Source organism: Rhincodon typus, chromosome 16, assembly GCF_021869965.1.
Source record: "Rhincodon typus isolate 14 chromosome 16, sRhiTyp1.1, whole genome shotgun sequence".
NCBI classification, from domain to species: domain Eukaryota; kingdom Metazoa; phylum Chordata; class Chondrichthyes; order Orectolobiformes; family Rhincodontidae; genus Rhincodon; species Rhincodon typus.
The window spans coordinates 267,443-292,358 of record NC_063347.1 but is presented as its reverse complement, the minus strand read 5'-3'; the positions used below and the strand labels follow the sequence as shown (position 1 = coordinate 292,358).

General features: G+C 44.1%; 1 protein-coding gene and 1 long non-coding RNA gene across 6 annotated transcripts in view; one reads left to right on the top strand and one right to left on the bottom strand.

Annotated features, from left to right (window-relative positions):
• qars1 (glutaminyl-tRNA synthetase 1) overlaps positions 1 to 13,582 on the bottom strand; it is a 60,021-nt gene extending 46,439 nt beyond the window's left edge. Inside the window, exons 1-5 of one of the 2 annotated variants that reach the window (XM_020513904.2) lie at positions 13,400 to 13,582; positions 10,069 to 10,216; positions 7,618 to 7,727; positions 3,310 to 3,385; positions 209 to 273 (exon numbers count right to left, since the gene is read on the bottom strand). In XM_020513904.2, the coding sequence (XP_020369493.1) occupies positions 209 to 273; positions 3,310 to 3,385; positions 7,618 to 7,727; positions 10,069 to 10,216; positions 13,400 to 13,534 (534 nt within the window). In that variant the 5' untranslated portion in view covers positions 13,535 to 13,582. Of the gene's footprint in view, positions 1 to 208; positions 274 to 3,309; positions 3,386 to 7,617; positions 7,728 to 10,068; positions 10,217 to 13,399 lie in introns of those variants that run through there. The other variant, XM_048606279.1, reaches the window with a different exon arrangement.
• A 323-nt stretch (positions 13,583 to 13,905) lies between these two features.
• Positions 13,906 to 24,916, top strand: part of LOC125485102 — a 25,046-nt gene continuing 14,035 nt past the window's right edge. The window contains exons 1-2 of one of the 4 annotated variants that reach the window (XR_007263867.1): positions 13,917 to 13,949; positions 18,230 to 18,318. This is a non-coding gene — a long non-coding RNA (uncharacterized LOC125485102). Of the gene's footprint in view, positions 14,069 to 18,229; positions 18,319 to 24,916 lie in introns of all 4 variants that reach the window. The other 3 variants (XR_007263870.1, XR_007263869.1, XR_007263868.1) reach the window with 3 other exon arrangements.

Here is a 24,916-nt window from a genome sequence, read left to right as displayed (position 1 = left end):
CTCTCTCTCCCTCCCTCTTGTCTGAGTCAGGAGGTTGAGAGTTCAAAACCTACTCAAACAGCACCATGCAGAACAGCACTTCAATGTAGCGTGGGAGGGTGTCACTGTCAGGGCAGTCATCTTCCAGATGGAATGTTAAACTGAGCCCTGGTTAGTCTTGTGCTCCAACAGTTTTAATTCACCAACTAGAACAATCTGCGGCACTTGCCTGGAGATCCACTTCATTTTTGATAATTTTCCCATCTGCCCACTTCAGTTTATTTCTCACTTCACCTGGGAGAGAAAAATCACAAACATTAAAACCTCCTCACAAAACTCAATACTCAGCAATTCAAATATTTCTTCTGACAGTTATAAGAGCTGTTAACTCAATTCTCAATCTAGTTAGATTCACAGAATTTATTTATTTAGTTAGGCCACATTAAGTATCGTGTACAGTTCTGATCACCACACAATTGGAAGGCTATAAAGATGCGGAGGCTTTTGAGAGGCTATAAAAGAGCTTTACCAGGATGTTGCCTGGATTGGATCAAATTAGCTTCAAGGAGAGGTTGGAAAAATTTGAGTGTGCTGTCACAGGCTCAGAGACAACCTGACAAAAGTATATAAAATTATGAGTAGCATGGATAAGGTGCATAGTCAGAGTCTTTTTTTCCAGAGTGGAAAGGTCAAATACTTGGGGGCATAGGTTTAAGGTGAGAGGTGGAATCTTTAAAAGGAAATGCAAGAGGAAAGTGCTAGGTGCCTGGAACATATTACCAGGGGAGTTCATAGAATCCGGAAACAGGCCCTTCGGCCCAACAAGTCCACACCAACCCTCAGAGCGTCCCACCCAGACCCATCCCCCTATAACCCACCTAACCTACGCATCCCTGAACACTATGGGCAATTTAGCATGGTCAATCCACCTAACCTGCACATCTTTGGACTGTGGGAGGAAACCGGAGCACCCAGAGGAAACCCATGCAGACACGGGGAGAATGTGCAAACTCCACACAGACAGTTGCCTGAGGGTGGAATCGAACCCAGGTCGCTGGCGCCGTGAGGCAGCAGTGATAACCACTGTGCCACTGTGCCGCCCCGTGGTAGAAGCAGATAGCAATGTTTAATAGGCAATTAGGCGGACACAAAAACAGGCAGGGAATAGAGGGATACTGATCATATGCAGGTAGATGGATTGGTTTAGAATGGCAACATGGTTGGCACAGACACGGTGGGCCGAAGGGCCTGTTTTATGTTCTAGCACAGGAGGCCATTCAGTTGAAAGTGTCTGTGCTGACTCATTGAGAAAGCTATTAGTCCCACTGCCCCTGCTAATGCTTTTTCAACCCTTTTCAAGCAGCTCATTACAGATCGCCATGCATCTTCGCAGATCACAGTGCGTCATTGCAGATCACCATGTTTACACATCTTCTCCTTTTCTCCTGCTCTATACTCTACAAGTGACAAGCTTCTGAACCCCACCAACACCATCAAGACATGGTGCTGGGCACAGCATTTTCAGTGAAGTAACGAATCCTTTTCTTGTAGCAATGCCCTGTTCTAGAGGGTTAGGGAGTTCAGTAGTGCCGGTTATAGCACTTGACTGATCTCACATTGTCTTAAGGTGATTGAGATTTCCAACAGACATGTGTCTCTGTGGGAACTAGGAAAGCAACCAGCAGTTGTCCCCCACTGTTTTCAAAAATTCATCTAAGTAGGGTTAGTTTGGTGTCAAGGCTGGCTTTACTGACTACCCCTAGTCATCCAGAGAGGATGCCAGCTTCACACACATCTTCAAAGATGGTGGCCGAGTAGGACGCTTCAGCCAGAGCTCGTCCACCCTCATCCATCTCTTTTGTGTTTTTTTTCTCTCTTTTTACTCTCAGCGACGTCCTGAACTACCAGCCTCAGCGGACTCGGACTCTTGGCCTCAGCATGGACCTGGCAAAGCTTCCTCTCATCCTGGCACAATGGACTCCTGGCTGTCACCCAGCCCATCAGTCTCTTGGTGGCACGTGGCCTTTTAGCAGCCCCTCAGTGGCACCTGGCCTTTCGGTGGCCCATGGTGGTCTCCTGGCCTGGCATGCCCTCTGCATGGACTTCTAGACTTATGGTGATTCCAGAGCACTTTCCCCGTCTTGAGACAGCCTTGATGTGAAGCCTGGTGCAGTCTGGGGTCAAGACCCATCGCACTCTGGAGGCTAGGTGCCAGTGTTACTGGTTTGGAAGGACTGTTTTTGTTTCTCTGTTTTCTAATTTATTCCTATGATTTGTAATTTTTATTTCTTTATTTTTCTATTTTTCTCTCTAAGAACTTGTACCGAAGATTCTGTACGTCAGTACCTTGTACCCAAGGTGGCATCTTAAGTGGCAACTTTGAAACTTTTCACTGTACTCATTTGAGCACGTGACAATAAAGCTAACTCAATTCAATTCCATTCAGGATGATCATGATTGGTCACGTATCTGACTCACTGCTGTCCAGTGTTGAAGTTGACACTTGGGCTGTAACTGGGTATCTCTCTGGCCAGTGTAGAGGGCAGTTGGGAATCAAGCAAAATGCCATAAGCTTGGCATTACATTTAGACCTGGTAAGGTAACAACAGCATTTGGGGCTTTATTGAACCAGCTGGGTTTCTCTGTGACAACGCAACAGTTTCACATTCTCACCTACTGAGACCAGCTTTGTATTTCTTTCGGCAATTCTATTCTCAAACTGCCATCTCAAGATCAGAACTCACATTCTCTGGATTATTGAAATGACTTGATTATAAAATTCCAGAGGCACATCAAATCTTTCCAAGGCAAATACATCTACTGCCTTTTAACAAGGGGGGAAGCATTTATTCTGAATCTTAAATCATTCCTAAGGACTCTAGGCTGCTCACTTTGTAAGTTCAACAAGTCCCAGTCTGAACATTCCACCAGTGGAACAGAAACATAACCTTGGATAAGAGTCAATCATAAAGTCATGCAGCACGGAAAAGGACACCTCAGACCAACTCATCCACCCCGACCAGGTTTCCCAAACTGAACTAGTCCCATTTGCCCATGTTTGGCCCATATCCTCTAAACTTTTCCTATTCAGGTACATGCCTAAATGTCTTTTAAATGCTGCAATTGTACTCGCTTCGACTACTTCCTCTGGCAATTAATTCCATACACGTGGTCTTGCTGAAAATCACGGACACATTTTCCCAAGACAAAGCCGGTGGCTCACAGCAGTGAATACACACTAGGCAGTGAGAAACAAAAACGGATCAGGTTGTTTGTAAGAAATAGAGACAATGGAAGACTGAGTGGTTTTTCATATTTCCTAACACTCACCCATTAATAATCCCATGTTAAAGTGGTATCGGTCCAACATGAGCTGGTTTCTGTATTTGTCGACTGCTGCTTCAACCTAGTAAGGACACAATAAGAACGTTAAAACACACACTTGTTGACTAAAAGGAACGTCCGTTAATCTATATCAGAAACACTGCCGGCATGAAGCTATTAATCACCTCTTCCTCATCATTTATTTAAATGACAAAGAAATTCCATATCAAGATGGCCCAGAACACAAGGACCCCAAACCCAGGCAACAAAGACACTTCAGTTTTTAGGTTGTTCTTTAACTGCTGTGTGTGGAGTATTTAAAAAGGTGCTGTCTCACTGCTGGTTGAACTCAAAATCAGAATGTCAAGCTTTCTTCCAATCAGAACTTTGAGAAAAACGTTTTTTTCCAAGGGATACAAGTACTACTGACTTGGCCATTTATTGCCCATCCCGAACTGCCCTCGAAATGTTGGTGGAACTGATAGATTTATTGTTGTTTAGCACAGGGTTGAGTTATTGGAATTCTATAATAAACATATAGGTTTGTCTGTGTGTTTGAAGTTAACAATTAACTTTTTAAAACAATACCTATCATTCCAAAACACACAGAATTGCAGATGCTGGAAATCTGAAACAAAGGTACAAACAAAGAGAAACTCAGATCTGGCAGCATCTGTGCAGAGAAAGCACAGCCATCGTTTGGATCCAGTGACCTTTCTTCAGAACTGAACGTAGCTAAGAAACGGTGGTTATATATACTGAAGACAGGGATAGGGGTAGGGAAGGAAACAAGTAAACCATAGATGAAGATGGAGCCTGACAGAGAAAGTAGTAGTTGGGCAGGGATGGATAATGGTGAGCTAGGGAGAAGGAAAAGCTGATGGGGACTATTAATGTGTTGGCTGTGATGAAAGCAGCCATCAGTACTGAGGAGATGTGTGAGGAAAGTGTTTTTTAAACGTAGAGAGTAGTAGGTACATGGAACATGCTGCCAGGGGAGGCGGCAGAAGCAGGTAAGATAGCAAAGTTTAAGATGTTAACAAGGCAGCGAGCAGAGGAATGCGGACCACATGTAGGCAGGTGGCATTAGTTTAGAACGGCATCATGGTCAGTAAAAACATGGCGGGCCGAGGGGCCTGTCCCTGTGCTGTACTGGTCTATGTTCTAGGGATCACTGGATCCAAAATGTTGACTCTGCTTTCTTTCCACAAATGTTGCCAGAGCTGTTGAGTTTCTCCAGCAATTTCTGTTTTTGAGCCATAATTCCAAGGAGGATGAACTAATGCAGGGTTCCTAGGGAGAGAGCTTTCCAGACTCTGGTTTTAAATTTTAGTCTGTGCTGGAAGTTGCCTGAGAGAGAAGCATGTATCAATCCCCAAATTGCTTCTTTTGATGGAATAGCACGCTAAGCAGCATTCCTATGAAAAGGAGCTTAGAGCAATGAAATAGTCATAGAATAAAAAGTTAATAATCCCAGACCAGAGAGTTGGGACATAGTCAGTGGAAAAGAAGTTAAGTTTTGGAAGTTTAAAAATTAAAGACAAAAAGGAATTGAGGCTGCATCAGGGATATTATAGCACTGGAGTGAAGCTATGTCAGTTCCAGCAGATGAATTGAAATTTTAATTTATTTTTAAACATTTCAATGCTTGAGGAGTCTCTTTTTCCCTTGGAAGTAAACTGAACTGGATCTTGCTTGAAGTACAGCACTAGACCTTCTTAGAATTGTAATAAAGTTTGTAAGTTGGACCAGGTTATACTGATTCCAGTACAAAGCTGTGGTTTATTTTAATCTGTTTTGAGTACTTCATCTAATACTAGTGTATTTAATTATTTTTTGAATCTATGTTATAACAGATTTTTCCTTCTTGTTCATATTCATTTCTGTTGTCAATAAACTGTTGTTTTGTTATGAAAACAAATACTTCAACATTGCACTTATATTTTATTAAAAGATCATCCTGATAACAAATTGATCCATCCAACCAGGTTCCAGTTTGGGATCTGACTTGTTTGGTACTAACATTAATTAGGTATAACCCCATAACAATTGTTATCAGTGAATTATAATGCAGTCCATGTACTGTAGGTAAACCTACAATGCCGTTAGGGAGAGAGTTCCAGGATTTTGATTCATCAACACTGAAGGAACAGTGAGTAACTTGGAGGTGGTGTTCCCATGTATCTGCTGCCCTCGTCCTTTGAGATGGAAGTGGTTGTAGGTTTGGAACATGCTGTCTAAGCAGCCTTGATGAATTTCTACAGTGCATCTTGTAGATGGTCACCCTGCTGCTACTGAGCATCAGTGGTAAAGGGAGCGAATACTGAATGTCGCGAATGCAGTGCCAATCAAGGGGCTGATTTATCCCGGATGGTGTCAAGCTTCACGAGTGTTCTTGGAGCTGCACTTATCCAGACAAGTGCAGAGTATTACATAAGTCTTAACTTGTGAATTGTAGATGATGCACAGGCTTTTAGAAGCAGGTTATTCATTGCAGGATTGCTTTTGTAGCCAGGATGTTTAAACATCTCACTCAGGTTAGTTTCTGGTCAAAAGTAACCCTAGGATATTGATTGTGGCACTTCAGCACTGTAACATTTGCTGTTGTTGGAGAAGGTCATTGCCTGTACTTGCATAACATGAGTGCTACTTGCTACTTATTAGCATAAGCTTGAAGATATGAATTGCCAACAAGTAACTTGACTGGGTTGGATCCTTCATTTTGTATATTGGATATTTCGGAGTAATCATTCCCATTTTGGCTAGTTGGTAGCACTGTGGCTGTACTGGAACAATTTGTTTAAGGCAACAGTTAATTCTGGAGCACAAGTCTTCAGTATTGTCACCAGGATGTCTAGCCTTTGCAATATCCAGTTCATCCATTGAATTGTCTGAAGATTGGCATCTGGGATGCTGGGATTTCAGGAGGAAGCAGAGGTGGATCATCCACTCAACAACAGTGGCTGAAGACTGCTGCATGTTTCTCAGCCTTTTATGTTGTAACAATCTGGTGGGTTCTCTAACATTGTGAAAACAGGGATTTAAAACTAAATATTTGGCAGCACTGCCTCTAATTGTTTGAAAGTTATTCTCCAAGTCTCTCTCTGCCTCTCTTGCATCTTTTTGGGCAGGCCATAAATGCTATTTCCCTGACCTATCCTGACAGTTAACGTATTACGTGACTCGATGTCAAATGTTATCTGAGAACATTCCTCTGACTCCAGGGGCATTATACTAGATTGAAGGAACTATCCAAATAGAATCATAGAATCCCTACAGTGTGGAAGACAGCCAATCGAGTCCACACCCACCCTCCAAAGAGCATCCCACCTAGAACTACTCTCCCTATCCTATCCCTGTAACCCTGCATTTCTTATGGCTAATCCACCTAGCCTGCACATCGCTGGACAGTAGGGATAATTTAGCACGGTCAATCCACCTAACCTGGACTGTGGGAGGAAACCGGAGCACCTGGAGGAAACTCACGCAGACACGGGAAGAACGTGCAAACTTCACAATCTCGCGCAAGGGGTGTAATTGAGCCCATGTCCCTGGCACTGTGAAGTAGCAGCGCTAACCACTGAGCCACCATGCCATCCAAAACAAATGATTATTCTGCAGGCTCCACGGCCATTGTAAATTAGAGATGTACTAGGACACTCTGCTTTTGGGAGAGCACTGACGCATCAAAGGGCTCTCACAGCGTACAAATACACCCATCACCTGGCAGAAAGTGCCGCTCTGTGGGTTGTCAGCTGTCCAATGTCACCTCCAGTAGGCCCATTCTGATCACGTTAGGGGAGGCGATGGCCTAGTGGTATTATTGCTGGAATGTCAATCCAGAGACCCAGATAACGCTCTGGGGACCTGGGCTCAAATCCCGCCACAGCAGATGGTGGAATTTGAATTCAATAAAATATCTGGAATTAGAGTCTAACGATGACCAGAAATCCACTGTCGATTGTCGGAAAAACCCATCAGGTTCACGAATGTCCTTTAGGGAAGGAAATTGCTGTCCTTACCTGGTCTGGCCTACAGGTGACTCCAGACCCACAGCAATGTGGTTGACTCATAACTGCCTTCTGGGCAATTAGGAATGGGCAATAAATGCTGCTTAGTCAGCGATGCCCTCATCCCGTGAATGAATAAAGAATAAAGGTGCTTAAGGTCTAATGCAAACAGCCAGACACACATTGAGCTGCTACAGCAAGCAACAAGAAGCTGATTATAGTCAGAGCTTGGGAGGAGACACCCATTTTCTGTAGAGATCCTGCAGATCTTGCATTGCAAATAGGAAGGTCCGAGTCCACTCACCACTTCCTCAATCTGCTCCGGTGTCACCACCACTCCAATTCCACATTCTCTCTCAAAGTCTGCACTGTCGATTGGACCCAGTTGATGGTTTTTAATGTAATTGAGAGAAGCTAATTGAAAGAGACAAAATGAAGTTAATTTTTGTCCCTCCAAAGTGAAGAAAGTCAGTTTCTGACTGGTCACAGTCAGAAGTTAACATTTTGGGTTGGTGAGTACAAAAGGACCTGCGTTCATTCCTGCTTCCAGCTCATCTTGGTGTCCCGCTGCAGCTGCGCCTACGATTACTAACCCCTGCCCCCTGGGGCAGAGAACTGCAATTACAACAAACACACTGCTTGGGGTAAATGGGGCTTTAGTGATAGGCCCCTATTACATACATGGCTAGTCACATATCCCTGAACAAGCTACAAACTCCTGTGGCCTGTTGGTGAGGAGGAGAGGGGACTTGGTCAGGATTTTGAGGCCTATTGCGGAGGATAAGACGGGAGTTGAACAGAGTTTGGGGGTTGTGTTGTGAAGGAGAAAGGGAAATTGGCCAGGATTTTGGGCCTAAGCTAAGGACGAGATGATTTCGCCATGAAACTGGGCCTGTTGCTAAGGCTAAGACAGGGGTTGGGGCCAAGGGCTAAGGATGAAGTACTAGTTGCCCAGTTATAGGAAGGATATTATTAAGCTGGAGAGGATTCAGTCTAGATTTACCAGGGTGTTGCTGACACCCTGGAAAAATTGAGTAGTACAGAAAGGCTAAATAGACTGGGATGTTTTTCCACTGCAACATAGGAGATTGAGAGGTGATCTTACAGAAGTTTATAAAATAATGATGGGTACAGATAGAGTTAATGGTAGTCATCTTTTCCCTAGGATGGGGGATTTCAAATGAGGAGGCACATTTTTAAGATGAGAGGTGAAATATTTAAAAAAAGAGATGGGGCAATTTCATTTTTATACAGAGGATGGTCTGCGCATAGAATAAACTTCTTGGGAAAGTGGTTGACGTGGGTAAGGTTTAAAAGACATTTGGGTAACCAGAAGAATAGGAAAGGTTTGGAGGGATATGGGCCAGGGACAGGCACATGGCTCTAATTTAGTTTGGGATTATGTTTGGCATGGACTGGTTGGACCGAAGGGTCTGTTTCCATACTGTATGACTCTGACTCAGAGATCAAAAGGGAACAGGAAGAAGAGAGTACAAGGGAAAGACAGAAAGGTCTCTAACCAAGTTGTTTAAAAAACCATGATCACTGCAAGAATTATGAGAATAGAAGAACGTCATGTGGAAGTCAAAGTAAGACCAGCAGAAGGTCTACTCAATGCAAATTTGTACCAAAAGTATCAGGGTGTGACAGATTGGATGTAGCTAGGATGGTTCGCCTGGCTGCTGCATCTGACAATAAGGGGGTAGCTATTTCAGGTTGATATGAGGAGGAATGTCTTCACTCAGAGGGTATGGATCTTTGGAATTCCCTGCCCCAGCAGGACGTGGAGGATCAGTCATTGAGCATTTTCAACAGCAGATCGATAGGTCCTGGAGATCAAAGACATCACAGATATGTTGAAAGTGCATCAAGGTGGCAATGAGGTAGATGATCAGCCATGGTTTAACTGAACGTCAGAACTCCACTGAAGGGGTGAACGGCCTACCCCTGTGATCATTTTGCTTGCGGGGCTGGATGTAAGAGATCATTTGACACCAAGAAAAGCAGTCAAATTCTCCCCGTGCCCAGCACACCCCCTACACTCATCCAACTCCCCAACACACACACACACACACTCTACAGCAGTGAATACAAACCAAAAATTCACTCATTAGTTGTAATGTGTTTGAGGAGTCTGGTGGCTGTGAAAATGCTAAATAAATGCGAGTCTTGCTTTCACAGCATCAAGGCCATTGAGTGCACCTGGTGAAAACTCATATTTTAGATCAAGGCACAGGCAAATTGTCAAAATGGGTTTAATTCTGTCCTTTGCAATGGGGCTTTGCCTCTGTCAAAGGTATGTCAAAAAAAGGCAACACTTTTCAGTTCTGAAGAGTTGTCATACTGCACTCGAAACAATAACTCTGTTACTCTCTCCACAGTTGCTGCCAGATCTGCTGAGTTTCTCCAGCATTTTCTGTGTGTGTTAAAGGCTTAAATCTTTTACCTGATATCTAAGAGATGATTAGAAGCTAACTACCACAAGCAGTTTATTAGATTCAGCAACTATAGGGTTCTCCAGCAGATTAGATTCACATATTTCCTGTCCTTACGACACCCCAAAGTAGATCAGAATGGGATCTGTCAGGAAATGCAGCAAAAATTCATCTACAGCAACATATCACCAACAGCGGATGTAGTTGGACTGAGATACATAATCTGCATAGTTAACCATCATTGTACCAAGCAGCTTTCTGAAGCAGACAGATTGAACTCGTTCGTGGAAAGAATTCCCAGGCCAGGAGGTTAACCTTACCATTGAGCTGCAGGTCTGAGGTTACTTCCTTCTTTGCAATGTACTTGACCAGGAAGCCCAGATGAGTCTGGTCCTTGAGTCGAGTGGCTGCATTATACAGGAGTGTGCCTGTTGCCTTGTCTGGTGTAGAACCCAAAATTGCTTGTGCCTGGTGTTTGAAGGAGAGAGATAGAGTGAGCTATGGGTTGGGAGGACATCTGCACGTTAGAAGGCTCCCCACTCAATTAATTCCCAGAGTCATTAAACTGCCCTCAGCACATAGAAAACCAGATGTGACAGTCTCAGAAAACACAAATGCTGACTGTTCAGCTGCTCACTGGAGCAAACACTGTCCCCATGCTTAGCACCATGGCCAGCTAGCTTTATCATCAGTTATTAGACACGGTTATTCCTTTATAATTCTCATCTAATATCATCCAAAACATTTCTCCTTCATTAACTCACTCAGTTGTATGTTCTTCTCAATCTTGCTGACATTTACTGAAATGTAACTTTACACCTCAGCTTCCAGGCTGATCAAACCACCAAAACCTGTTCCCATCAAACACTCCCACCACCAGAACAGTGTGGGGTTAAGATACAGAGTAAAGCTTCCTTAACACTGTCCCCATCAAACACTCCCAGGAAAGGGGCAGCATGGGGTTAGAAACACAGTAAAGTTCACTCTATTCTTTTAAACTGGAAGTAAAGCTTTCTCTACACCATCCCCATCAATAACTCCCAGGACAGGTGCAGGACACGGTTAGATACAGAGTAAAGCTCCCTCTAGTCTTAAACTGAAACTAAAGCTCCCCGACATTGCCCTTATCAAACACTCCCAGGACAGGTACAGCAGGGGATTAGATACAGAGTAAAACTCCCTCTACTCCATTAAACCAAAAGTAAAGCTATGTCTACACTGTCTCCAGGACAGATGTATGCAAAATTATATTTTTTGTAAAAGCCAGTTTGACAGAACAATTTATAAAAGTGTTCAATGCATTAACTGATGTGCTGTCATATAAGTATTTCCACATGAACTAAATAAACCAATAATCGTAAAAATGTTTACAAATTTATGTCAGTTCTAAAATTGATAGTGACATCACCTAATGCTACCAAAATGCTGAGTACTTAAACTGGTTGTTCCCTCCACATTACCGCCATTTGAATAAAGCATTCCTCTCCAAAACTAATACAAGGGAAAAAAACTGAAATCTAATTTGTACTTTTACAACACTCTTAATGTTCAAACATCTGAGACCAATTCACACAGCAAGCCGCTTCACATCCCACAAAAAGTACTCAAATCAACAACCGCAAATTCTCGTTTAGCTGATATTGCTTGTGAGAAGTATTGTTCAGATCGCCCATAGATTTCTTCAAATGATGGTTCAGCATCTTGCACACCCAAAAGGATACGCTGACCCTTCAATAGTGGAGCACTCCCTCAGTTTTGACCCTCCAATAGTGGGCACTGTAGATGTGTTCTAACTGTCAGCCATGGTTGAGTTGAGTCTCTGGTCCCTGGCTTTAACCAACAGCTAATGACTCAAAGAAAAGGTTCACAGCTTACACCTACTTCCTCAACTATAATGGTATTATCACTGGACTGTTAATCCAGAGACCCAGATATGTTCTTGGGACCTAGCTTCGAATCCCACCACAGCTGATGGTGGAGTTTGATTCAGTAAATATCTGGAATTAAGAATCTAACGATGACTGTGAATCCATTGTTGATTGTCGGAAAAACCCATCTGGTTCATGAATGCCCTTACCTGGTCTGGCCTACATGTGACTCCAGACCCACAGCAATGTGGTTGACTCTTAACTGCCCTCAGGGCAATTAGGGATGGGCAATAAATGCTGCCTAGCCAGGGAGGTCCCTCATCCCATGAATGAATAAAGAAAAAAAAAAGTCCATTTGCACACTTGAGTACAATTTCTGCAAGTAACACTCTGTACTTAAATCTTTTCCCTCCTTCATTGGCTGAATCACCTTCTCACAAAACTTACCAAAGGTCCTCAGACAACACCCTTCAAACCCACGACCACATCACTGAAACACAGAAGACAGGAGTAGACAAGACCATTCGGCCCTTCGAGTCTGCTCTGCCATTCTTCACGATCATGGCTGATCGTCCAACTCAACAGCCTAATCCTGCTTTCTCCTCATAACCTTTGACCCCATTCACCCCAAGTGCTATATCTAGTTGCTTGTTGAATACATTCAATGTTTTGGCATCAACTACTTCCTATGGTAATGAATTCCACAGGCTCATCACTCTTTGGGTAAAGAAACGTCTCCTCATTTCTGTCCTACATGGTCTACCCCGAATCCTCATACTATATAGAAGAACAAGGACAACAGATTCATTGGTAACAGCACTAACTAGAAGTTTGCCGCCAAGCAACTCACCATCCTGACTTGGAAATATATTGCTGCTCCTTCAGTGCCACTGGGCTGAAATCTTGGAATTTCCTCCCTAACTGCATTGTGGGTCTACTTACACCTCAAGCACTGCACTGGTTCAAGAAGAAACTCACTACCACCTTCTCCAAAAGCAATTCAATGTGGAGAAATTACGCACAGAGTGGCCTCCTTCTGTGTTGTCAAATTTTCTAAACATCTGAAGTGGTGGAATTGATGGGAGGGGTGGTCTAACATAGACATAATGGCTCAAATGGCTTTCTCCTATGTTGTAACCAGTCCACAATCCTAATCAATGCTGGCCTTGCAAGTGATGCTCACAGCCCAATAATAAATACAAATGAATCAGAGATAGTAGGAACTGCAGATGCTGTTGAATCCGAGACAACAAGGTACAGAGCTGGATGAACACAGCAGGCCAAGCAGCATCATAGGAGCAGAAAGGCTGACGTTTCGGGCCGAGACCCTTCTTCAGATACAATACAAATATTTATATTATTTCATCCTCCCAGAACTTTATTAGATCTCATTCACTTAACTGACTTTGAACCCAGAAATCCCAATACTTGACAACACGGAGACAGGCCATTCAGACCTTCGTGCCTGTGCCAGTTTTGTGACAAAAAAAAAAGGGTGGTAGGAATCTGGAACTCACTCCCTGTGAGGGTGTGAGAGGCAGAAACCCTCACAGTATTGAGGAAGTATTTAGGTAAACATTAGCGATGTCAAGACATACAAGACCAAGTTCTAGGAAATGGGATTAGAATAGTTTGGTGGTTGTTTTTAACCAGCACAAGAATCGATGGGCCGAAAAGCTCCTCTCCGTGCTGTAAAAGTGGACGTCCAGGCCCAGGCCCGCGCCGAGGCCCACGTTCCGGGAGATATCTCCCACCCTCCACAGGCCATAGCCCTCGCTCCCACCTGCTCGATGGCCTGAATGAGGAGGCCGCACAGCGCCTGGTTCCTCAGGGTTTCTTTGGCTTTCTGCTCGCTCAAGCCGATCCCACAAAGGAGCTCAAACCCCGAGGCCGAGACGGAGACCGGAGCCGCCATCATTCACTCTGACCCCGCCGCTCGGACCCGCCCAGACCAGGAGCAGGGCCCGCCCCTCATTCTAACCAATTACTGCCCGTCCGACCGTCTGAGACTAGCCAATCACTGCGACATATGACGTCCCGCCTTCGGTGACTAGCCAATCACTATCCGATGTGGGTGCCCTCAGGCAGGTCCCACCTCTGTGGCCAGATTGACCAATAGTCATCGGACTTATGGTCGCGCCCCCTCAGAATCGGACCAATCCCTCCGCCTATCTCTCCCCGCCCACCGTCTAAGGACCATGGTGCCCAGATTGACCAATCACGTGCCGTCTGGGTAACAAACTGTCCGGTAATTGGTCAAAACCGCCCCCGCGTCCGTCTATGGCCCACCAATCGGAGTGACAGGATATTGCATCAGCCAGCACTATTGGAAGGTACGGTTGTATTCGAGGCTCTTCAGCCCATTCTATGTGTTCTAGTGGTTCACTCGGTGACCCAGACCGAGCGAAGCTTCATCACAGTCCTAGGTTCTGCATGCTTTATTCAGTATCTGGTAATGTCTTAAATCATAGAATACCTACAGTGTGGGAGCAGGTCATTCGGCCCATCGAGTTCACGCCAACTGTCTGAAGGGTCTCCCACCCAGACCCATCCCTGTAAATAGGGTACTAAAAGAGGTGATGGGGGAAATAGCAAATGCACTAGTAATTATTTACCAAAATTCACTGGACTCTGGGGTGGTTCCCGCAGATTGGAAAACAGCCAATGTGACGCCACTGTTTAAAAAAGGAAGTAGACAAAAAGCAGGTAACTATAGGCCAGTTAGCTTAACTTCAGTAGTGGGGAAAATGCTTGAATCTATCATTAAGGAAGAAATAGCAAGACATCTGGATATAAATTGTCCCATTGGGAACACGAAGGGTAGGTCATGTTTAACTAATTTGGTGGAATTCTTTGAGGACATTACTTGCATGGTGGACAATGGGTAACCTGTGGATGTGGTGTATCTGGATTTCCAGAAGGCATTTGACAAGGTGCCACACCAAAGGCTGCTACATAAGATAAAGTTGCACGGTATTACAGGTAATGTATTGGCATGGATAGAGGATTGGTTGACCAGTAGAAAGCAAAGAGTAGGGGTAAATGGGTGTTTTTCTGGTTGGCGGTCAGTGGCTAGTGGTGTGCCTCAGGGATCAGTGTTGGGACCTCAATTGTTTACAATTTATGTAGATGATTTGGAGTTGGGGACTAAGTGTGGTGTGTCAAAATTTGCAGATGACACTAAGGTGAGTGGTAGAGCAAAGTGTGCAGAAGACACTGAAAGTCTGCAGAGGGATATAGATAGTCTAAGTGAGTGGGCAAAGGTCTGGCAGATGGAGTACAATGTTGATAAGTGTGAGGTCATCCATTTTGGTAGGAATAACAGCAAAATGGACTATGTTTTAAATGGTAAAAAATTGCAGCACGCTGCTGTGCAGAGGGACTTGGGTGTCCTTGTGTATGAATTGCTAAAAGTAGGATTGCAGGTGCAGCAGGTAATTGAAAAGGCAAATGGAATTTTGTCTGCCATTGCTCGAGGGATGGAGTTTAAAAACAGGGAGGCTATGCTGCAGCTGTATAGGGTCCTGGTGAGGCCACACCTGATGTACCGTGTGCGGTTTTGGTCTCCTTACTTGAGAAGAGATATACTAACACTGGATGGGGTGCAGAGGAGATTCACTCGGTTGATTCCGGAGTTGAGAGGGTTGGATTATGAGGAGAGACTGAGTAGACTGGGATTATACTCATTGGAATTCAGAAGAATGAGGGGAGATCTTATAGAAACATATAAGATTATGAAGGGAATAGATAAGGTGGAGGCAGGGAGGTTGTTTCCACTAGCAGGTGAAACTAGGACTAGTGGGTATAGCCTCAAAAGAAAGGGAAGCAGATGTAGGACTGAGATCAGGAGGAACTTCTTCACCCAAAGAGTTGTGAATCTGTGGAATTCCCTGCCCAGTGAAGCAGTTGAAGCTACCTCGCTGAATGTGTTTAAGGCAAGGCTCGATAAATTTTTGAACAGTAAAGGAATTAAGGGATATAGTGTGCGGGCAGGTGAGTGGAGCTGAGTTTCAAAAAGATCAGCCATGATCTTATTAAATGGCGGGGCAGGCGCGAGGGGCCGGATCGCCTATTCCTGCTCCTAGTTCTTATGTTCTAATGTTCTTATGTTCTTAACCTGCATTTCCCTGGCTAACCCACCTAACCTACACATCCCTGGACACTATGGGCAATTTCCCATGGCTAACCCACCCAACCTACATGTCCCTGGACACTATGGGCAATTTCCCATGGCTAACCCACCTAACCTACACATCTCTGAATGCTAGGGGAGATGATGGCCAAATGGTATTATTGCTGGACTGTTAACCCAGAGACCCAGATAATGTTCTAGGGACCCGGGTTCAAATCCTGCCACAGCAGATGGTGGAATTTGAATTCAATAAATATCTGGAATTAAGAATCTAATGATGACCATGAGTTCATTGTCAATTGTCAGAAAAACCCACTTGGTTCACTAATGTGCTTTAGGGAAGGAAACTGCAATCCTTACCTGGTCTGACCTGTATGTCACTCCAGACCCACAGCAATGTGGTTGACTCCTAACTGCCCTTTGGGCAATTAGGGGTGGGCAATAAATGCTGCCTAGCTAGTGATGCTCCTATCCTGTGAATGAATAAAGGACTGTGGGCAATTTCCCATGGCTAACCCACCTAACCTACACATCCCTGAACACTATGGGTAATTTAGCATTGTCAATCCACCCAACCTGCACATCTTTGGACTGTGAGAGGAAACCCACACAGACACAGGGAGAATGTGCAAACTCCACACAGACAGTCACCTGAGGCTGAACTGTGCCTCCGTAAAATAAAGGAGCACAATTAGGCCATCCAGCCCATTGTGTCTACTGCACCATTCAATTCTGTCACGGCTGATCTGATAATCCTCAACCGCACTCTCCTGTCTTTACCTTTGATTCCCTTACTGATTTAAAAAGTGTATTTCAGCCTTGAATATACTTAATGACCCAGACTTGACTGGCCTCTGCTGTGAAGAATTCCACAGATTCACTCTCCTGTGAGAGAAGAAATTCCTCCTCATCTCTGTCTTATACTTGTGACTATTATTCTGAGATGATGCCTTCTGATCCTAAACTCACCCACAAGAGGGAAAAAAAATTCTTCAGGATCTACGCTGTGAATCCTCTATTCATCTTGTACGTTTTAATAACGTTGCCTTTCATTCTTTTATGTTCCAATGAGTGCAGGCCCAATGTACACAGTTCCTCCAGACACCTAGTGAAGCTCTCTCTCTCTCTCTCCAATGCCCGTATATACTTAGACAAGGGACCCAAAACTGTGCACACTATTCCAGCTGTGGTCTGACTAGTGTCTTGTATGTACCTTTCGTTAAACAAAACCTTCCTGCTTTTATATTCCCTGCCCTTTGAAATAAAGGCCAGAATTCTATTTAGAGTTATAGAGACCTTCTATACAGAAAAAAAGGTGCATTGCATCTGCACTGATCAAAAACAACCACCTAACTGTTCCAATCCCATTTTCCAGCGTTTGACCCATAGCCTTGTATGTCTTGGCATTATAAGTGTGTGTCTAAATACTTCTTAAATGTTATGGGGCTTTCTGCCTCTACCGCAGTTACAGACATTGAGTTACAGATTCCCACCAGTCTCTGGGTGAAAATGTTTTTTCTCACATCTCTTCTAAACCTTTGGCTCTTACCTTGAATCTATGCCTCCAGTCAATGATTTCCCTCCCAACTAAGGAGAAAAGTTTGCCTTCACAATTACCTCTCTAATTTAAATGCTAGCCTTTTGAGATTTATGGACAAGGATTCCTAAATCCCTCCGTCTTGTAGTTTTCTGCAGTTGCTTCCTATTTAAATAATCGAACTGTAGCCCCTCCACAGTCAGACGCTTTATTTAAAATTGTTTTCCCAAGCCTCTCCCCTACAAATAACTGCTTTCCTTTCCTCTGAAAGTTATCACAGTTACTTCATTCTGCCAACCTGTCTGCCGTCTTGAATTTTACCAACGTCGTTCACAAATCTTGGAAGTGTTGTGAACTGTAAGGAGGATGATGCAAAATTTCAAATTTGAAAGTATGCTGCAATCTTCACCGATTGTTTGATTTTAGTTGTTAGTGATGTGGTTGACACCCTCAGGGTTGTTCAGCAAGTGTTGTGCAATCCTAGGCTCAAACCCAAAACCCATTTTGTTTTGGGATTTTGCTCACGAGGGATGTTTGAAGCTATTATGAACAGCCTGCTGTTTGACTCAACCAGCCAATTGTTGGCACGTAGGGCCTACATACCTGACATCATACAGGAAGTGATATTCATTCATGTGTTCAGTCTTTGGTGCTTTTCTGATCAATGTTGATAAATGTGGAGTATGAAGCAAGCTGGTGATTGACTATTGCCTGGTTTGTGTTATTGCCCGAGACTAGTTTCATCTCCAACATTGGTTCTGGGAGCAGTCAGCTGTGTAGAGGAAAGAGGCCATTTCTGCCTTATTCCAATTACACAATCTTGGATTTAATTTTCTGGAGGCTCAGCTGCTTTGGGCTGTTAGAGATTCACAGATCATCTGTAGATTGTTAACTTTTTCTCTACTAGGCTGTTAACTCACTAACTAACTGTCTGTTTCACTCAGATGCTGGTTTGTCAGTGTTTTCTTCACTATAAGCCTGGCCTTCAGTGGATTGGATCTCTCTGCCATGGACTGTACTGTAACAAGAGCAGGTTGGAAGTGAGGTCATTCCATGAAGATGCATGTGCCCAAAAGCTTGTGTGACCCATCTGTGTTGAGTTAGCTGATTTGATGCAGTGTTCCTGGATGAATTACAATAATCTCAGTATCTTTGGGGCAGTTCATGGAGATAGGCTGTTCAGCCTATCTAGCCTGTGTCAGTCTCTACAACAGAAAACAAGCCCAATCACACTTATTCTTCCCATCTCCCTTCACCTACATTTCCCTCATTCCCATTCAGTCAAATTCTTGATGCTAGCACCATGTCTGTCTGATTGTGGGAGTAAATTGCGCAGCCTCTTTGTGGGGGTGTCTGTTATAAATCTTCGAACATTTAATCCTCTATCCATGTTCCCACTGTCTAATCCTGTGAAAGCAATCTATTCTCCCCACTCTGTCCCATTCTATCACTTATTAAAACACTTTGAATCATAGAATCCCTGTAGTGTGGAAATAGGCCATTCAGCCCATCATGAATACACTGACCCTCTGAGGAGCATCCCACCTCGATCCCTACACTATTCCCCTATTTCTATCATGTTGTCATATGATTTGTGGTGTTCTCACAAAAACAGACCCAGTTTTTATTGCCTCTTGTTAATATTTGTAGCTCCTCACTCCAGGCAACATGATCATAAGTCTGTCCTATACCCTGTGTAAATCCTCCACAATCATCCTGTAGCAGCATAACACATTGCTCTTACTGAGGGCCTACTGAGCTTATACAAGCTTGACATTACCTGTCAGCTTTAACAATATACAAGCCTAGAATTCCTTTCGCTTTGTACACTATAAACTTGAGCCGTAGCCTTGAATGTGACTCTGTATTTCCAACATCCCCCTGCTCTGCCCCAGTGCTGACATACTTCCATTCACCATGTCGTTACCACCTTCAACTTGACCAAACACATCACCACGCACTTACTGACACTGAATTCCAATTAATAGGTTTTTAAGCCATAGTGCTCTGCCGTTATAACGCCCTCCATCAGATTCTCACTTAACCCCACCAGCCCTCACTGGGCTCCTTCCCATCTCCATCCAGTGATGCCACACACACAACTGAATCTTTTATCTTTATCAGTAATAGGAGAACCTGATTGGAACTAAGGATCTGTGAGAGTGGGAAGAGAGGCAAACAAAGGAGTCTTTACACAAAGGGTTTTGGAGAATCGAACATTTTGTTGAAGAGAGAGCTGCATACAGTGATCATTGTGTACTTTAGGAAAATGTAACAACTTGAAGCAATAGAAAACAGAGCCACAGGGAGATGGAGGGCAGTGAGATTAGTTTGAGATTGATATAGGGCTATGGGGAGGGAGTGCATAAGTGGGATGAGTTTGGTATTGATACTGGTTTATGGGGAGAGATTTGGGAATCATAGAATCCCTACAGACTGGAAGCAGGCCATTCAGCCCATCAAGTCCACACTACCCCTCTAAAGAGCATCCCCACCACCCTATCCTATCCCTGTAACCCTGCATTTCCCATGGCCAATCCACCTAACCTGTACATCTTTGGACTAATTAAGGAAACCATAGCACCCAGAGGAAATCCACACAGACAGTAGCCCAAGGTTGGAATCAAACCCGGGTCCCTGGCGGTGTGTGGCAGCAATGTTAACCACTGAGCCACCGTGCCACTGGGAAGTGGGATAAATTTGGGGATTGATACAGCGCTACTGGATTTAAAAGTGTGAAGTGTTGTTATTAGCTTTGTAAAGATGGAATTGCAATGTCAATTGATGGATTGGGAGTGAGCTGTACATAGGATGATATTGGGGAGGTACATGTTGTCTTGTCAAGTATAATCAATGCCGTCTCCAAGCATCAGAGATTGCAATGGAGAAATTTCAATGCAAAAATAGAAAGTGAGGTGCAACATATGTGCTGAGGAAATTTAACTTGGGTGAATAAAATGATAGAGGAGAAAAGTTTGATTAATGGACAGCAAATTTATTGATGTGAATTTATGCTTTTGGCATCATGGAAAAAAAGAAGTTACACGCAGACATTGATTGATTTATTGTCACCTGTACTGAAGTACAGTGAAAAGCTTTGTTTATGAGCGATATAGGCAAATCATAGTAAGCAATGATATACAGACCTAAAAAAGTTAGAGGCATACAGGTTACATTGCACAGGGGGTGCACTAGGCAAGATCAACATTAACAAGATTAGCATTATTTGAGACTAGAGAGTCCATTCAACAGTCTGATTACAGCTGGGAAGAAGCTGTTCCTGAAACTGCTGGTGTGTGTGTTCAGACTTCTGTACCTTCTGCTTGACGGAAGAGGTTGTAGGAGATCATAACCGGGGTGCGATGGGTCTTTGATGATGTTGGCCGCCTTTCCGCAGCAGCGAGCTGTGTAAATGGAGCCCATGGATGGAAGGTTGGCTTCCGTGACGGTGTGGGCTGTGCACACAGTTTCTTACAGTCCTGGGCAGAGCAGTTGCCAAACCAGGCCATTATGCACCTGGACAGAATGGTTTCCGTGGAAGTTGGTGAGGGACTATATGAACTTGCTAGATTTCCTGAGTCGTCTGAGCAAGAAGAGGTGACATTGCCCAAAGGACATTACAGGCACATTTGATTATGTTTTGAAAATGACACAGGTCACAGGACAGAAGGCATTGATTCCAAAGTCCTGCCTAGCACAGGTAATGGGCCAGCTTATATGGGTCAAAGTAGGGCCAGGTGGTAGAGACGGGAACATGCAAAGAGAAACTCTCCCAAATTACAGGCACATTGCCTACATAAAAAATCCAGTATATTTGAACAAGCCATGCAATAAGATATTTTTATTTTGTTACTTGTTCATGGGATCTGCATGTTGCCAGCATTTATTACCAATCCCTGAACGCCCTTAAGCAGGTTCGACATTTGGATTTCTATCATGAACTGCCCTCTTGGGGAGTAGGTACTACCTGTTGGGGACATAGTTCCAGTATCTGTTACCCTTGTCCTTCGAGGTTATTCAGGTCATGCTTTGAAAGGTGCTGCCTAAAGACCTTTGGTGCATTGTGTGTCGATGCTGAAGGGATTGAATGTTTAAGATCACACATGCTCATACAGCAGCTGCATGGAAATAAGGTGGTGTTGCCCATATAACCACACTGCAAGGCAGAGTCAAATTCCTGAGTGTTAGCTCTTGGGCAGATCATAAAATCCACGGTCAATCCATTGCCATCCATAGTAACATCAGGCAGTCAATCCAACATCACTCATTATACATTGGACAGTAATCTCTGAGTTCACTGCTCCAGACCGTGAATGATACTGACTTGTGCAGTCCCTGTGACACAGAGTAATGGAGACTGTTGCCTCCTGAGCTGAAGCTGAGACTGGATCCTAATTACAAAAGTGACTTTGATCAATTATTCTTTTGGAAGCAAGAGGAGCAGCAAAGATAGGATGTGCATGCATTTGGAGAGGCAAGGAATGATTAGGGATAAGCAGCATGGTTTTGTGCGAGGGATATCATGTCTCACAACACTATTGAGTTGTTTGAGGAGGTAACCAAGAAGATTGATGAGGGCAGAACAGTAGACATTGTTTACTTGGACTTTAGTAAAGCCTTTGAAGATATTCCACGTGGTAGACTAATTGGTAAAGTTAGATCATATGGGGTTCAGGGGGAGCTTGCCAATTGGATACAAATTTGGCTTAACGACAGGAGATAGAGAGTGATGGTAGAGGATTTTTTTTGGACTGGAGATCTGTGACCAGCAGTGTTCCACAGGGATCAGCGCTGGGTCCACTTTTGTTTGTCGTTTATATAAACGATTTAGATGAGAATATAGGAAGCATAGTTAGTAAGTTTGCAGATGACACCAAGACTGGTGGTATAGTGGACAGTGAAGAGGTTAGCTAAGATTACAGAGAGACCTTGATCAATTGGGTCAATGAGCTGAAGAATGGCAAATGGAGTTTAATTTGGATAAATGTGAGGTATTGCACTTTGGTAAAACAAAGACAAAACTGATACAAGTAAAAGTAGGACCTTGGCTAGTTATCAAACAGAGAGACGTAGGGGTTTAGGTACATGATTCTTTGAAGTTTACATCACATATAGATAGGGTGGTTAAGAAGGCGTTTAGCATGCTTGCCTTCATTGTTCAGATCTTCCTGAGTGTAGGAATTGGGACATTATGTTGAGATTATACAGGACATTGGTGAAGCCTCTTCTGGAATACTGTGTCCAGTTCTGGTCTCCCTGTTATAAGAAGGATACTATTAAGCTGGAGAGAGTTCAGGAGAGATTTACCAGGATGTTGCCAGGAATGGCGAGTTTGAGTTATAAGGAGATGCTGGATGGGCTGGGATATTTTTCACTGGAGCATGAGATGTTGAGGGGTGACTTTATAGAGGTCTATAAAATAATGATGGGTATAGATAAGATAAATGGCAGGTGTCTTTTCCCTAGGGGAAGGATTTCAAGACTAGGGTCATATTTTTCAGGTGAGAGGAGAAAGATTTAAAAAAGACATGAGGGGCAACTTTTTTACACAGAGAGTGGTTTGTGTATGGATTGAATTTCCAGAGAAAGTGGTGGATGCGGGTACAGTTACAACATTTAAAACTCTTTTAGATAAGTACATGAAAAAGAAATGTTTGGTGGGATACGGGCCAAGCGCAGGCAGGTGGGACTAGTTTAGTTTGGGATTATGGTTGGCATGGACTGGTTGGACCGAAGAGTCTGTTTCGTACTGTATGACTCTAAGACCACCACACGTTGGCTGATGTGTTTTGCTGTTGTTCCTAGGATGAGCTGATTAATTTTTCTTGTCTGCCCTGAATCTGCAGATTAATGACTGACTGTTTATTGTCCCTGAAGTCTGGAGCGGTGTTTGATTTGGCCTCTGTCCTTGTGGCCATTGTAACGTCCTTCCCTCTGTAATCTCTCAGAGACCCAAGAGGTTACTGTGCCAACCACTGGTTAATTATGAGCCATTTACCAAAGACTCATTTAGAGTCCTGGATAGGATCATAGAGTTGTACCGCACCAAAACAGTCCCATCAGTCTAACTGATTCATGCCGACCAGATATCCTAAATTAATCTAGTCCCATTTGCCAGCATTTGGCCCACATCCCTATAAACCCATCGAGATGCCTTTTAAATGTTGTAAGTGTACCAGCCTCCACCACCTTCTCTGGCAGCTCGTTCCATACACACACCACCTACTCGTGAAAAAGCTGCCCCTTATGTCCTTTCTAAATCTTTCCCCTGTCACCTTAAAACTACGGCATCTAGTTTTGGACTCTGCTACCCTGGGGAAAAGACCTTGTTTATTCACCCTATTCATGCCCTTCATTAATTTATAAACCTCTATTAAGTAACCCCTCAGCCTCTGATGCTCCAGGGAAAATAGCACCAGCCTAGTCAGCCTTCCCTATAGCTCAAACCCTCCAACATCTTGTAAATCTTTTCTGAACCCTTTCAGATTGCACAATATCTTTCCTATATTAGGGAGACATGCAGTGTTCCAAATTTGAAACATTCTTGAAGCTGGTCACAAGTAGTTTGCATTGTCGGGCAAAATGAGGCCTGTTCCCCAGTGGCAGGGGCACCATTAGCTGGCACTGATGGTCTTTGTTGCTGATCTTGAAAGATGGTTTAGTGAGTGGGAGTAGCATCACACAGGGTTAGTGAAAAGATTATGACCCCCTGAATGAGGTAGGCTGTTTCTGAAATCCCATGATGTCAATGATTTGTGTGACTGGCTGGAGCCTGAACTTACACTGACCAGTCACAGGGCCATACAGCCCAGTTAATGGCCAGAGGCAAGGATTGAGTTATCATTGTGAGGCCAGAGCTGGGTGAGTGACCATCAAAATAACCTGGCCTGTTGATGCCCGTCACCCCATTTTTAAAATCCAGTCATGGAACACCGTTGCCTGGCTGGACCAGTATTTATTGCCTGTCCCTAATCGCCTTTCAGAAAGTGGTGGAGAGCTGCCTTTTTGAATCAATACCTATGGGCTGTAATTTGACCCACAATGCTATTAGGGAGGGAGTTCCAGGATTTTGACCCAGCGATAGTGAAGGAGCAGCGATATATTTCCATGTCAGGATGATGTGTGGCTTGGAGGGGATCTTGCAGGGGATGGTGTTCCCATGTATCTGCTGCCCTTGTCCTTCTAGATGGAAGTTGTGGGTTTGGAAGATGCTGTCTAAGGAGACTTGGTGAATTATTGCCCTCTGACCCCAGTTAAATGTTGCCATCTTCATAGCTGCCCCCAGAATGTACAGCTAGCCCGTGAGGCTGCCCTGGGCTCTCAGCAAAGGCTGTGAGCTGTCGCAGATTTACTGAGAGCAAGACCTTCAGCCCACACCTGCTCAGGGGTCAATCTGAACTCACCAACTATTCTCCTAAAGCTGACAACCGTCTGTAAAAACAGGAGGTAAAGACATGGATCTGATGTCACCACAGAATTTGTGAGTGAAGCTCTCTCAGTTTCCCTGTGAGCACAGGTAGATCGTAGGTTCAGGCAGAGTGTAGCCTCTCCCAGCAGGGGGCAGCCCTGTCCACAGGAAAAGTCTAAGTCAACAAGGTGCAGAGCTGGATGAACACAGCAGGCCAAGCACC